This window comes from Microtus pennsylvanicus, chromosome 12 (assembly GCF_037038515.1).
Source record: "Microtus pennsylvanicus isolate mMicPen1 chromosome 12, mMicPen1.hap1, whole genome shotgun sequence".
NCBI lineage: Eukaryota > Metazoa > Chordata > Mammalia > Rodentia > Cricetidae > Microtus > Microtus pennsylvanicus.
In genome coordinates, this window is record NC_134590.1 from 15,914,958 (window position 1) to 15,930,675 (window position 15,718).

The 15,718-nt window shown below is 40.1% G+C and overlaps 1 protein-coding gene across 6 annotated transcripts in view; it reads right to left on the reverse strand.

The window, feature by feature from the left end:
* Positions 1–8,933: 8,933 nt before the first annotated feature.
* The window catches only part of Slc4a4 (solute carrier family 4 member 4), a 419,959-nt gene continuing 413,174 nt past the window's right edge, over positions 8,934–15,718 (reverse strand). For all 6 annotated transcript variants that reach the window (XM_075944451.1, XM_075944453.1, XM_075944452.1 and 3 more), the window contains 2 exons: positions 13,647–13,726; positions 8,934–13,024 (listed from right to left, as the gene is read on the reverse strand). In XM_075944451.1, coding sequence (XP_075800566.1) covers positions 12,919–13,024; positions 13,647–13,726 — 186 coding nt within the window. In that variant the 3' untranslated portion in view covers positions 8,934–12,918. The remainder of the gene's footprint in view (positions 13,025–13,646; positions 13,727–15,718) is intronic.

Consider the following 15,718-nt stretch of genomic DNA (forward strand, 5'->3'; position numbering starts at 1 on the left):
CCTTGCTGTGGACCTTTTATTATAGCATAAATGTGTGTGATAGCAAAGTCACCTCACTAACCAAGTAACAAAGGGAAAAAGAGAAAGAGGATGGGGTTCCACAGTCCCCATTTCGGGCACAACCTTAATGGGCTAAGGATCTCCCATAAGACCTCACTACCACAAGGGTTCCATGATAGCCTAATATTCTACCCCAAGACCTAAACTTTTAACACACGACACCTTGGAACTACCGAAAGTACAGCATATGGTATTTAGGAAATATTTTATAAAAAAAGATACATTTGTATTAAGTTATAGATTCAATCTGAGGATATGAATCATGGCACCAAAAGTATGTTTTGCTTCATAATCATACCCTCTAATCTCAGTTTCAGGCCTGGAGAAACTGATCCTTTAAAAACAGCTTATGCACAGTCGCTAATCCACTAATTCATAGTTACTTCTAGCTCTGCCCAAAGTCAGCAATTGTGTCTGCCAGTCGAGTAACTTAATAACTGAAGCTCCAAAAGGCCTAATGCTCGACCAACGCAAACCTCCCCTGACAATTCTTCCACTAAATCTCCATGTTTACAATATCCTGACCAACCTCGATTTTCACCAGGTCAGCCTGAGACAGAGGCCAGGTGAAACAAGGTAAAAGGTGACACAAACATCAGGACACAGCAGAACCATCATATTATTTTGCATTTCAGCATCTGTTTCTCCCCAGATTGCCACTCCAACTCCAGTTGGTGCGGGTATTGCCATACCCTGAACTATGAACTGATAGACTTAAACCTATATGAGGCACAAAGATATTAATCAAATTCCATTAGAAGGTGATTGGTCCAAGTATAGGCAGGGAATAATTATCTGTCCAGTAAGACTTAAGTCCCTTTCTGAACATAAAGGCAAAGCCTAGTTAAGGGGAAGCTCTTGCTGGTTTTACAGCTTCTTGTTTACATTCATAGGGAACCTGAAACGACCCCATCCTATAGCAATACTGACGAATATCTTGCATATCACCATAGAACCTTCATCTGGTGATGGATGGAGATAGAGACAGAGACCCACACTGGAGCACTGGACTGAGCTCCCAAGGTCCCAATGAGGAGCGGAAGGAGGGAGAAGATGAGCAAGGAAGTCAGGACCACGAGGGGTGCACCCACCCACTGAGACAGTGGGGCTGATCTATTGGGAGCTCACCAAGGCCAGCTGGACTGTGACTGAAAAAGCATGGGATAAAACCGGACTCTCTGAACATGGCGAACAATGAGGACTGATGAGAAGCCAAGGACAATGGCACGGGGTTTTGATCCTACTTCATGTTCTGGCTTTGTGGGAGCCTAGCCAGTTTGGATGTTCACCTTCCTAGACATGGACGGAGGGGAGAGGACCTTGGACTTTCCACAGGGCAGGAAACCCTGACTGCTCTTTGGACTGGATAGGGAGGGGGAGAGGAGTGGGGGGAGGGGGAGAAGGGTGGGAGGAGGGGGAGGGAAATAGGAGGCTGGAAGGAGGGGGAAACTTTTTTTTCCTTTTCTCAGTAAAAAAAAAAATACAAAAAAAAAACCACACTATCTATCCATCCATCCTCTCTCTCTCTCTCTCTCTCTCTCTCTCTCTCTCTCTCTCTCTCTCTCTCTTGTTTTTTGAGACAGGGTTTCTCTGTAGCTTTGGAGTCAGTCCTGGAACTAGCTCTGTAGACCAGGCTGGCCTTGAACCGCCTGCCTCTGCCTCCTGAGTGCCGGGATTCAAAGTGTGTGCCACCATTGTCTGGCTAATCTCCATCTTCTCAACATGACAAAATAAGAAAGCATATCAGAAACATCAACCCTCATGATCTAACCATGAAGCAAAAGCCAGAAGCTGGTACCCAATGTCAAGTTAAAACATCACTGATGCCCATAGTGTCACTTCTCGTCCCCTTTCTCTCCCATTTACACTTCTTCTGTCTTGTACCAATCATTTTTTATGTCGTCTAGAGTTTTCCAATGCTTTCATTTTATGTTTTAAATTAGGAGTTGTTGTTGTCATTTTGTTTTAACTTTCTAAATGTTGAAATCAATAGTGTCCACTACCATAACATTAACATACTTATGTTAATGTTACAGCCATGCTCATCTTTTTGCTGAATCAAGTATTAAGCAATAGTGACACATAAAATATACATTATAAGTAAACCATTCAAAGAATATCAAATTCAAATAGATTCCTCCTTCTTGTATTCTATCAATAGCTTCAATTTTTCCATTCATAGTCCCAGATCCATCTTCAGTTTTCCTGGAGTTTCTGATTGTTTGTGCTCTCTTTGTGTGAACATGAACATATGCCTTCCTCATCTCACTGACATCTTCCAGATCATTAGTGACTGTAGGAATCTGGAACATTCTTTGAAGTCCCTTAACTTCTATCTCTATTTGGATTGTTTCATAATATTTGGCTATGACTTTCTTCTACAGCCTTTATCTTTCTAGAATTTTCTAATAGCCTTAAAAAAAAAAGCTTTATCAAACGCCCAAGTTTTCCACATTTCCCTCCATTTAACCCATTCCATTTGATCTTTTTTTTTTTTTCTGTGTTCTTTCCCAGGCCTGCCCTCCTTCCACTTTTTTCTGATTGGTTGTTTTCTGAACCTGATGCTCAGCTGTTAACCTTGATTTCACTGTTCAACAATATTGAATCAGTTGGTTTGGGGCTTAGTGCTTCAGCCTAGTTAAATCCCTACACTGAGGTTCATTCTTAATAACATAATAGCATAATAACAGGTAAATACAAGATAACAGAGTTTGGTGCTTGAAACCTTCTGAATACCCTATTTGGCTCTGCACTTGGTTGATAGATTAGTTGGTTCTGGAATTTAGATTTAAAATTTTTCCTTCTACACATCTAAAGACACTGTACTGATAACTTTGAATGTCTAATCTTGTTGACAAAGCTATGTCCAGAATGGTTCTGATTTCTGTTGGTGACCTCCTTTCTTTAACAACTTAAGACATCCGATTTTTCACATCATAAAATTTTTATTCTTCATAATCTAAAATTATACAATTCTATCTGCATATATCTTAGACTGTTTCTTATTCCAAGCACTCAGTCTTATATCTGAACATATGTATCTGCCTTCCCTCCTGAATTTTATTTTATAATGGATATCACTCCTTCCTTCTTCCCTGAATTCTGAGATGGAAACTAGATTTCCTGGGGTGATAGCTTATTCCTCTAGGGGATATTATTGTCTCTTTTCTTTCACTCCATTTTTTCAAAAACTTTGATTCTCTGTTTTATGATATTTTATGAATTTAGCCTCCGATTATTCTTTATTTTAAAAAATTAGAATGATGTTTAGATCTCAAGATTATTTGTCATTATTTTTAAACTTTCTTAACTTTTATGAAGGTAATGATTACCAAACATAAAACAAATTATAATTTTTAAAAAATGACCTTCTAGTCTCTGAAATATCTTTCATAGTTTATGCACTTTATTAGTCTTTCTCAGTAGAGCTTAAACAACAGCCCCCCCCAAAAAATTATTTTGTGGTTCTTCCTATCCACACACTTCAGCATGTGATGCAAATTTGTCAGGGAGCCTCATGTCTGGGGGTAAGTCTTGTGGGTATTTAGGCCGGCATCTGATGTCCAGGAAAACCAACCAGTCAAAAACTTTTCTGTATAAGCCCCTAACTTCTCCAAAGGAAATGGGTCCAATTACCTTAGAGGAAAACGCTCTTGAGTTTTTCCCCCACAGGATAACAGCCTAGCATTAGGTTGATTGAGAAGCGGGAGTGGGTGAGGCAGCTCCCATGTGCATAGTCTCTAACAGTCTTTCTCAGCCAACTGTACATCCTGTTCCTTACAGTGTCTGAGTCCAAACCTTAATGAGTTCTCCTACGGCCTTCCCCGCAGCCTACATCAGGCATTAACTAGGTAGTTTCATCTTTTAAATTAGTGTTTGCCTCCATCATTCAGAACTTGGTGGGAGTTTTGGGGGCACTTGTAAGTTTCCGTATTTTCGTTAAGATCTATTTTTAACAGACTCTCAGAAAAAGAGATGTCTTGGTTTACCGCTTTGTGTAGAATGCAGTATTACAGCTTAAAAAAAAACTTGTGATTTTGGAGGGTAGGTTAGGGGCATCTGTTTTCAGTGGGCAGACCCAGAAGCTCAGCGGCAGTGGGAAGAACTCAGTAGAGCGTGATGGACACTGGGTGTCCGCATTAGTGCAGGGTACACGGAGATATTTTAAAACAGTTAAGGACTTAGAGCTGCTTAAGGGACAGGGAATAATTAGTGATGTGTTGAGTGACGTTAGAAGCAGACTTACAGGGTGACGTTTACATGGTCAGCATGAGAACCACGTGACTGGTGGCTGATTCTGTGGCACAGTGTGGAATAGATGGATACGTACGCTATAGATCAGTGAACATGCATTGCTCACTTCCGAATGGTCCAAAATCAGTGGTACCGACATGCTCAGGAGAACGAAGAAGCAGAGGATGTAGAGACAGGCAGGAACCAGCAGAAAGATGATGCTCATGAGAATGAAGGGGCAGAGGATGCAGAGACGGGCAGGAACCAGCAGAAAGATGATGCTCATGAGAATGAAGGGGCAGAGGATGCAGAGACAGGCAGGAACCAGCAGAAAGATGTTCTCTGGAGCTGCAGACAGGGATGCAACTGCTGTGATTGGACATGGAGAGGATCCAGCTTGAGGGAGAATCTGGAAGAACAATATTTAGAAGATGGGAGGGGTAACCAGAAACAAAAACCTCTCTAAGTCTTAAAAAAGTATTGATTACTTAAGGAATGATACAAAGAATGACAAAAACCAAAGCTTTAGGTATATGTATTCTTTAATCTGTCCTATTTACTCACCTGGTAAATGTGGACTAGCCCCGACTGTCACCCCTCATTGGGATTATTTCCACTGGTCACTCTGCTTCTAGACTCTCCAAGCTAAGTCTCTTTGAGGCAAACCTGATCAGTTGTTTCCTTCTCAAAATCCCTTAAAGGATTTCCATTGCAACTGAATGTGAGTGTGAAGTCTCTTATCTGGAGCAAAGTCTGTGATGTCAAGGACCACAGAGGACTCCCATCCCCTAACAACATTTCCTTGAACTTGCTTCTCAGAGGCTTCTCTTCTCTTCAGGCCTCTCACAGGCCACAGTCTCCCAACCATGCAGCAGGTTCAACCAGTTACTCCCGTTTTCTCGATTCCTAGTCTGCACAGAGATGCCCTGCACCATGAATTTGATGCTTTTGTCATTCTTTGATATCATCTCTCCTTGTTACAATGTTGTCTCCTCTGTCCCCAGGCCAACATCATCCTAACTAGCTTCCTGCACATATTCCAGGTCCCCTCTTGCTACATCTTAACCTGTTGGAAGGACAAGCACACACCAAAGTAGTAGAGAGAAAAATCTAGGTGCAATTTCATCCCCATGAGGAATATGTTCCTGAGATAACCAGGGCCTTCTGTAGCAAGAAGTAGATCCAGTGATGACAGCAGAGTTCTCTCTGAAGTATTGTTTTCACTCAGTATTGTTGCCCTGAGGATTCACTTTCAACATGTTCTTTGGAGGAGACATCAAAACCAAAGCATATGGTAATTCTCTTTTCATTATTTTGTTTTATATCTTCCATATTTTCCTTATCTATTTTCATAATTCCACTCCAGACACCATTTATTTTACTTCGTTTTTAGGGATTTTGCCTCCATGTAATTGTGTACCACATGCACGCAGTGCCCATGGAGGCTAAGAAAGGGCATCAAATCCCCTCAAACTGAAGTTTCAGATGGCTGGTGCCTACCATGTGGGTGCTGGGAAGCAGACTTGGGTCCTCTGCAAGAGCAAAGAGTAATACAATCTACTTAGTCATCACAGTATTTTATACTGAATCACAACTTTTAAAAATTGAAGTTAAAATATACCATTTCCCTTTCTTCCTCTAACCTTTCTGTTTACCTTCCCTACCTTCCTCTCTCTCAAACTCAGGGTCACTGGCCTCTTTCCCTTTAATTATTGCTACACACACACACACCTAAATATGCAATCTGCTTAGTCCCTATAATGTAATTTATAAGCATGTGATTTAAGAGCTGACCACTTGGAACCTGGCAACCAATTGGGTGAATCGCCGCTGGGGAAGGCCATTTTCTATCTTAGCATTTCGTAGCTGTCTGTAGTTTCTTTATGGAGGGTCAGGGGGCTCCACAAAATCTTCCCCTTCCATATCAGCACATTAGCCTGTCTGTTGGTGTCATCCTCTTTCAGGCCTTCCATTTAGGTAGCCATGCTGACGAGCCTCGATGGGTATACCTGCCCTGCCATTTCCAGAAGATGCAGCCTCACGGCAGGCATCATAATTTCCCACAGAACTGCTTACCCTACATCTGCCCCTTTAGGCTACAACCTACTTGAAAGTACGACTTATGTGTCATTTCCTGTTTTCCAGCAACCACTCCATTCAGATTCCAAAAGTTAATGACCAAGCTGAACACAGGTAAACTTTATCGTAGCTCTAAGTTATTAATTATCTGATATTGATTGCAATTCATTTTTTTACCTTTAAGACAATCAATTAAATCATTTAACCAACAGACTCTATCATTATTGAAGCAATATACTTTGCCTTACAAATCTCTTATAACATCCTAGCCTCTGGACTCAAAAACTTGCTTCTTAAGTTCCTGAATATATTTTACAGTTATCTTCTTTTCATTTCTTTCCAGATCTCAGCTATTAATGTTTATCAATAATTTTCTGTGTTGCTTCTCACTTCCTATGTTCTCATTCCACTTCAAACACCATTTGTTTACACACATTTCTTTTTTTTTTTAATTTTTTTATTGATAAAAGGAGGATAAAGAAAAGAAAAAAAACCAAATTTCCACCTCCTCCCACCAGCCTCCCATTTCCCTCCCCCTCCTCCCACTCTTCTCCCCCTCCTCCCACTCTTCTCCCCCTCCTCCCACCCCTCTCCCCTTCCCCCCACTCCTCTCCCCCTCCCTTTCCAGTCCAAAGAGCTGTCAGGGTTCCCTGCCCTGTGGTACGTCCTAGGTCCTCCCCCCTCCATCCATATCTAGGAAGGTGAACATCCAGACTGGCTAGGCTCCCACCAAGCCAGCACATTGCGTAGGATCAAAACCGCGTGCCATTGTCCTTGGCGTCTCATCAGCCCTCATTGTTCGCCATGTTCCGAGAGTCCAGTTTTATCCCATGCTTTTTCTGGTAACAGTCCAGCTGGCCTTGGTGAGCTCCCAGTAGATCATCTCCTGAGACAGTGGAGATGATCTACACACATCGCTTAAACCAACAGAGAGAGGGCTCTAGAAAATGCCAAGGATCATATGCTTACGTAAAACTACCTATCTATATTACACATCTGCAAAGAACACATAATAGGTAATTATGTATTTATAATTAGATAATTACATATCTATGGAAATGGACAAAGAAACAAGCTGACTGATAGTCTGAAGAAAGTAACAGGGAAGAGAATCCCTCCACCCCAACCTCAGCTGCTCATACTTGCATGCCTAATCTTGAGACAGTGTGGTTGTTCAGAGGGTTATGATTTACATCCTTGTCCTCTCGCAGGTAGGGAAGGCCAGGTTGCATACTAGAAAAATGTGGAAATATAAATGTCACCTTTTCGGTGTAAAACTGTCAGTAAGAATAAGGTATGTGCATAAACTCTAGCACAAACGTCACACAGGGACAGCACGGAGAAGTGCTCTCATCTCTGGCTTCCTGGTGGCAGCTACAAAGACGACTCTGCTGCCAACCCCATCTTGAGTCATGGCTATGGAAACCTCATTCAAAAGGCATTTCTATGTGGACATGAGTTGAGACACTGTCTGTTCCACTTCAGGCTGGTACCATCTTGTTCTAATCACTGTGTCAAAGGACTGTGGTTTTAGAAGTTACATAACTGTCCACAGCTCTACCTTTAAACCCTTCCCTACGCATCAATTTTTTGCACAAAGCATTATATCACAAATACGGCAATGTACCATCGTCCCATGTACATATCATTTTCTTTGGAGACTTCCTGAAGGTTACTTAATTCGTGAAAATATCCAAAATATTCTTTCATCCTAATTTCTTGACCTCATAACTGGACACAAGATAATAGCTAATGGATTCTCTAAGAGAATTAGTAAACCTTTACCATATCTGATCTCTGTTGAGTCAGGCTTGGCTGCTTCTTACAGCTCAGCCATCAAGTCTGCCATCGCATCACCGTACCACATACCCAGATGTGCAAAGAGCCTCAGGAAACTTCTAGAGCAAATGACTGTTCTAGACAAAGCCTTCCTGCTTGCATTCCAACACAAACTTCCTCTGCTTCTAATAGTATTTCTCATCTTCCCCACCATCAGCTTCACCTGCCATTATCACTACTCTCTAACGACAATTTAGGGCCAGACTGACATTTCCTAGAGACATTTAAATGTTAGATGAAAGCTCAAGCTGGCCCGAGAGAAGTGTGTGCAATATATCTTCTGGGAATCAATTTTTGATGGGGAAAAAATCATTGTTGTATTTTATTCATTTGAGTAATTGTTTTTTAATGGATGCTAATACGTTGTAGCCTTTCAGTTTGCTTGTGGAATTAATTGAGTATATATGTCATCCTAGATTCAGGAAAATGATATATTTTTTATTTTAGTAGCTAAAAAAAGAATGACAGTATTTTTCTCTCATTGTCCTTATTCATTATGAATGTACTATAAACTTTGAACAAGAACACCTCATTAACAATAAAATATATGACTTCACTCTTCTATATTTGGGGGCATTTATTATATCCTTTTACCTGGGGACATGGCCACAGTCGGAGGGCAGGTGCTCTCGCTCACTCAGACTTCACTTGTTTTCACAGCATCCAAGCAACATAAGAAAGCATTCAGTCAGAGTTGAACAGAAGCACTCGACACCCACAAATGCATAAAGTTACTTTATTTTAAGTATACATTTAATTTTGAAAAATATAAATGCTAAAATATCTCATCTTCTTCATCTCTTAATTCCATAAAAGTCACAATAGAAAGCTTCATAAAACTGTAAAATACTATGTTATAGGAATTTTAGGTTTCATATTGGAAAAAGATTATTAGTAATATATTGAAATGTTTTCTGTTCTTTATCATTTTGTTCCACCATGTTGATCTACTTCATTTAAAATAAAAAGATGCATCATTTCTCCAAAGTTAATAAAGACTTAAGAGAATAAAAATAAGACTATCTGAAAGTGCGTACTGATCGTGAGCAGTAATGTGTACGGATATGGACCAGCCCTGGAAACGGCTGCAAGGAGGCAAGTCTGCATCGCTGTGCATTGCCGGCCTGGGACAAAGTTACTTCAGGCTCTAAGGATTCACTGGGTGACAATAGCCCTGAGTTGCAGTATTTGCCTAGGAAACAGAATTCAGGATTCTTGTGTGTATCCATAGAGCACAATGAAATGAACCAGGAATAAGCTATATCCAAATCTCTGGTCAACACGCGAGTCGCCAGATTCACAGGTATTACAAAAGGGTTTTCATTTCAGGCTGCCACAAGGCTCAGTGAAGTCATCTGCACGTTCCCAAGGCTCCTCCGACAGGGAAGAGCTGCTGTCTGCTGACTGTCTCCAGTCACTTAGAGTGATGAGAGCAGACGGGGAATAGCACAGGCTAGAAAGAAGAGCATCTCAGGTTCTTGCACCAAAATCATGAAGTGGTTTGAAAAAGATTGAAGAAAACTTTGTCCCATTTCCGATCAATGCCAACCTCTGCAATATAACTCAAATGGTTTTGTTTTTGAAAGATAGTCAGCAGTCGATACATTTCAAGTACTTTAACACAGTTAAAAAAAAAGAAACAAAAACATGGAAGACAATCATTTGCTCTATTAAACACCGATACATAGCCAACAAAGGTTTTACTCTGTGTGTGTTGTTACATGTGCCCAAAATGCACATAAGCTGAATTACTGACAGCAGACACCCCTTCTCTTAGGTGGGGGATGAGGAGGGAGGTTTTCTTTACCTCTTCTCAAGGGAGTACTTCCCAGCCCCATCCCTCAACTTTACTGGAAGGAGAAGCTGAAACAACACTGGCTCCGACACACAAAATGGTTAAGATTCCAAGTAGTTTTTGCACACAGTAGGAAAGGAACAGCATCACCAAAGGCTTCTGCAAGCCACAGGCAGGTTCAGCCCACATATCTTCCTTTGCACAGTCGGTCTGCACAACCACAGTATTCCTGGTCAACACCTCTGAGTCTTCAAGAAACATTAATCTCCAAATTCACAGCCAGGAAGGAAGGGTAGGAAGGCATTATAAAGAATCCATTGCTATATTTGTGTCCAGTTTACATAGAAACAAAACCACCCTAAAATCTGGTTAGTTATCAGCCAAGAAGCAAATTCAGCCAGATTCAGATAATGGGGTGTTTCCATGGAGATTTGGGGATCTGCTGGTTAGTGCGGGAACTACAGGAGTCATGAGAGGGCATGGTGCTAACTCTTCCTCGCAGCAAAAGGAAGGTATGAGTTTATGCTCATTTCGTGAGTGCTAACCATCCACCCAGTCAAAAAAAAAGGATTTTATTTAACTGAATCCTGAGTTAGATTACTTCAGGAACTCTTGGAAAAGGAGGAAAGGGACCATGGATCTCTAAATAAACTTGATTCATTATTAGAATATATCTGTGCGTGTATATGTATAATATATAAACATATACCTATATCTCCAGAGATTTCAGAAAAGTAAACAAAGTGTCTTTGATTTAACATCAAGAAGGACTTGCCTTTACTACGCATGCCTTTAAATGTTCTACTGAGGTTTCTATCGCTAAAAAGGTAAGATTACTTACATGGTTTAATAGAAAACTAGGTAATACACGATAACCATCTTATCATTTAATAGCTCTGGATACAAATGTGATGTAAAAATCATCACTTGAGAAGTTTACAAATACCATGTCATTTCCTGCTATCATTTCAATGATTATTTATGATGTCATTTCTGCTTAATTTCTATAAAATTTAAAGTTTTAAGATGACCAAATACTGTAAAAATAAGTTAACTTAAGATAATAGAACGCTTATCATCAAAGTTTTAGGAGAGCAGAATTATATTTTAGTTACTATAAGAAATTGGGGGTCCATAAGAGCACACCACAGAACCAAAATGTGGCTCGTTTCTGCTTCTCTAATTCTTTTAGTAATGCCTGACAGTGAGTGTACATTACAATTGTTGTTATACAAATCCCAAAGTGTGGATTTCATATCTAAACCGTTATTTTAATATACACTCAGTATATAGTGTGACTTACTAAAAATCAAATGCCACAGTCAGTTTGGCTAATAAAGGTTAACACGGTATAATGAAACACATACATATACACACACATACACACACATATATATTCTAAGTGATCCAACCACCGTGTTCTATAAACCCATGTACTTGAGCACTTTAAACTGTCTTTGTAGGTCTATGTGCATTCTTCCCGTTAGAGATGTGTGACAGGGCTGTTAATATTCTTATGGCTTTTGTACTGCAAATACAGACATGAACTGTATCTGTGATGTTGATGAATGTCTGAGTAATTAATAGGATATATTCTCCTGAATTTCCATGATGAATTTCTTGGCCCTTAGGAGATTTTTCAGCAGTGGTTTGGTTTTATGGAAATGGACACAAGGGGCTTGGCAAGTTTCTCCTCTGTCTACTGCTCTTTATCTGACTTTGCACAAGTGTGCAACGGCCACACACAGAGCTCATACACAAGCACACAAATTATTCAAATGAGGAAATCTTTACCAATACTGCACGGGACATGGACATGCCACACACCAGCATCTGCTTTCAGCGTGACCGTCCCCGCCGCGTGAGTTAACCCTCTTCCACTGGTTCTCTCCCCAGCTCCTTCACACAACAGTTACAGTTATTTTGAAGAAAGGGGAAAAAAACAGCAACCCAACAGATTCTTAGAAACATGGTGTTTTGTTTTTCTTTTAATTTGTTCTAGCCTTCTGGCGTGTGTGTGTGTGTGTGTGTGTGTGTGTGTGTGTGTGCATGTGTGTAAAAATCACATTATATACAATACAATTTTTACAGAAAGCCTGGCAGCTACAGGTAAGAGGTAGAACTACTCAAAACTATGTTTCCTGCTGCAGGAAAAAAATTCATTTTCTTTACAGTAATTAAAAAAAAGTTTTAAAAAATTGACAAAAAATAAGTTGCAGGTTAGGCCCCATAATTTAAACAACAAAATCTAGGAAGAAAAATATTCTTCAATGTACTCAACAGATAAGTTCATTAAAGGGTTAAAAAAGTTGCATAGGAAAAGGGACATTCCAGCACTTGCTACAATGATGGCAAAGGTTTCTCTACAGGGAGCCAAGTACCATTAGTGTTTTCTGCTTTTGATAACTCTAAGATCAGGGCTGACGAGCAAGGGCAGGTTGGTAGCAGCACTCTTCCAGCCTCGGGGGCTCTGTAAGCAGGAAGGGACTCAGTCTGGAGGTCAAGGGCCACTCTACCAGACAATGGCAAGCCAGTAAGCACAGCTCTAAGCTTGGGTCATAAGTTCCTTCAACAGGTTCATAAAAGGTGGTACAAAATGCTTAATACTTTTGATCTCTGCTTGACAAGGGCAGCCTCTGTGCGTGTGTCTTGAGTGACAGGGATTTACATGTCAGAGGATGCGTCTGAACACCTGGAAACAAAAGCATGATCCCCCAGGTGCTTTTTTGTGTTCTTTCTTAAAGGAAAGGGACATTATTGTCTTGATTTTACCTATGCAAGAGAGAAGCAGAGAGAGTGACCGAACAAAAGTTTTAAAATACGCAGACAAAAAAAAAAAAAGAAAAAGAAAAAAGAAAAAAAAATTAGAGCGGTTAACAACACAGCTGTCAGTCTTGAGAAAGACAAACAGGTTACAATGTAGTTTCTGTTCCCTTGTTCCTCCAGGGATAATCATTGTCTTCAGGCTCAAGTTCTATTCTAATTTGAGGCACAGCTTTCACTGGAGTTCTAGGAGGACTAAAGCAAAACAGAAAAGAAGAAGAAGAAAAGCAATGAGTAAATACAGATTTCATCATCATCCCCGAAATGCCTATGCTCGGGGCTCCCTCAAAATCCATCGACCTGTTCCATTTGTTCCCTTCCCTTCCATGTGTATTAAGAACAGGGACTTTTAAATAAAAGCAAACTCAGGTAAAATTGCCCAAGATTTCATATTTAACAAAAATTCTCAAAATAAAAAAAATGAAACTACTGTGTGGTTAATACTGTTAGAAATTGAGGGCCACAACAAGCGCCCTGAAGACACACACGTTCCTGTTTTCTGAGATGCAAACAGGCCCTGTCATTTCAAGACCTTTGCTAAAGGGAAGGGAACTACTGAAGAAAGCTGCTAGGAAACTCCAGTCACCCTGCATGACAAGGAAATCATAAGGGCTAACATGGATCCTGGCCTTTAATTTAATGACACTGAAGTTTTCCATTATTCTTAAGAGTAAAGCTCAGTCTTTGCAAATGCTTCTCATCAGCAAGTCTAGGGTGACTCCTGTGTCCCCAGGTAATTTATTTAAGTCTAAGAACAAGGAATTCTGCCCATCACCCCAACTGCTGCAGCATCCCACCACACAAGGCAAACGCTGACCTTGGTATACCCAGCGACTCGAGGAAAGGAATTTTATCAGCATGATGTGTGGCGTTCAAGGAATGTTGATGATCTTTCTCCTGGAAAGACAAAAAATAAATAAAAATAAAAAATGAAACAAAATAGATCTTCGGCAAAAAATGTACATTAGAGTGAGTGTGAAAATCTTCATGCAAACCAAGGCACCTTTCAGAACTGGAAAGAGTAGGAAAATCAGGTTTAGACAGCATTGATGAACATTGCAACAAGCTAAGCGTGCAGGCAGTGTGATGGCGCCCAAATCATTTTCTCTCTCCCCTTTAGGGTAAGAGGGGAGTCCCTGCCATGGGGGCTAGAACATTCTTTCTGTGTCTCATACATGTCTTTGAGCTTCCATCCATGTTCAACCCCCAGTCTTGCCTAGCTGTTGCTATTCAAGAGGTAAAGAGATGTTGAAGGTGCATCCAATATAACTCCAGTTTAATCAACTCTGTTCTTCATTGGCCTACAAAGATCACCACGTCATTAGAAAAGTTTGAGTCAAAATGGTCATATATAAGCTTCTACATCAACCATAAGTTATACCAGTAAAAGTATTTTCTCAGGGCAAACAAATGGTATATAAGTTTTTATCACAAGTCTTAAGTTCTGGACTGGTAATTTTTTTTAAAGTAACCTTTACAGCCTTTGTTTGCCTTTAATTATCCAGGGATGAAAAATGAAAGCAGAATATGATAGAGGAACTTAAATTCTAAAAGAAACTCCTAACAAATTTCCATTGATAAGGATGGGCATAAAATTAGCTTTTTCGTAACTGATATTTACAAGTTAGACAACAAAGGTAAGACTGGTTGTTCTGTAAAAGCAGTGGGTACTCTGCCTTCAAATGGTGTCCAATGATCCCATTTTCAGGTGTTTATGTTCTTTTGTGACTCCTTCCTACACTGCTAAGTCTGCGAGCCAAGTTCTGGGCAGCTGAATCTTAGATTCTATCATAAAATACCATGGCTTCTATTTGAATTTTCTATCTCTGGGCAGAGCCATAGCACTGTGCCATTGGAGTTCTATGGAAATGTTCACAAGCCAAGGAAGTGAAATTTCCTGCCAAAGATCATTGGTTGGAAACAGACCCGCAGCTCCAGCCAACAGCAGAATACGCAAGCTCATGAGACCCCGCACCAGACCCAGCAGCTCAACAGTTCTTGAATTTTTGAATGTCAAAGACCATGACTGTGGTGCTGGTTTGCAGTAGTTTGTTACTGAGAAATTGATAATTATATAAACCCCATATTTTATCAATAGTTACCAATTTCAAATTGTCTTGATAACCCTAACCTCTTACTGACAGAGGGTAGTATTATCCACTAGAAATGAAAGTGGTTCTGTTGTTGTTCCTACACCAGCTCAGTACCCTCTGCAGCATAGCTGGATCTAAAGGAACACATTTTCTTCAGTTGGAAGCCCAAAGTGTGACCTGTTTTGGAGGCAGTTGCTTTATGCTACTGGAAAAGCTTCCTGTGTTCACTGATGTTACTACAGCATGATCTGTCAAGCACAGGCGAAAACATGACAATTCACATGCTATTACATGGTAGCCACCAGCTCATTACTGGAGAAAGAACAGAGCAACTCTAACTGTGAATATGAAATAGAAGGAAGAAAAACATAAATCAGGTGTATCTAGAGAGTTTTGCTAATATTTCACAACTGCTAATTTAATTGAAAGTATTCTAAATTCTAAACATTAATAATTCATTGATCCTAGAGAGACCCCAGGTATAATTTCTTTCTTTTAATCAATTAGATGATTGGCTGAGACCTAAGGAGGAAAAACAGTAACAGACAGTGATGTAATGCTATATAAGTTGCAGTTCTAAATATCAGTGAGGGGGAAAAAATCAATTAAAAATACGGTTATAGGTTTAGCTATTGAAAACAAAACGAACAAAAAGAACCCTGGTGATGACTTAGCAAAAAGACCATTAAATAAATATATAAGAGGTTATGGATAAAAGGAAGATGGGTAAAGCTTCAAATAAAGTCTTCTGAGAAGTGAGTTGCTTCAGTCTTCACACAGGAAAGAATAAAGACCA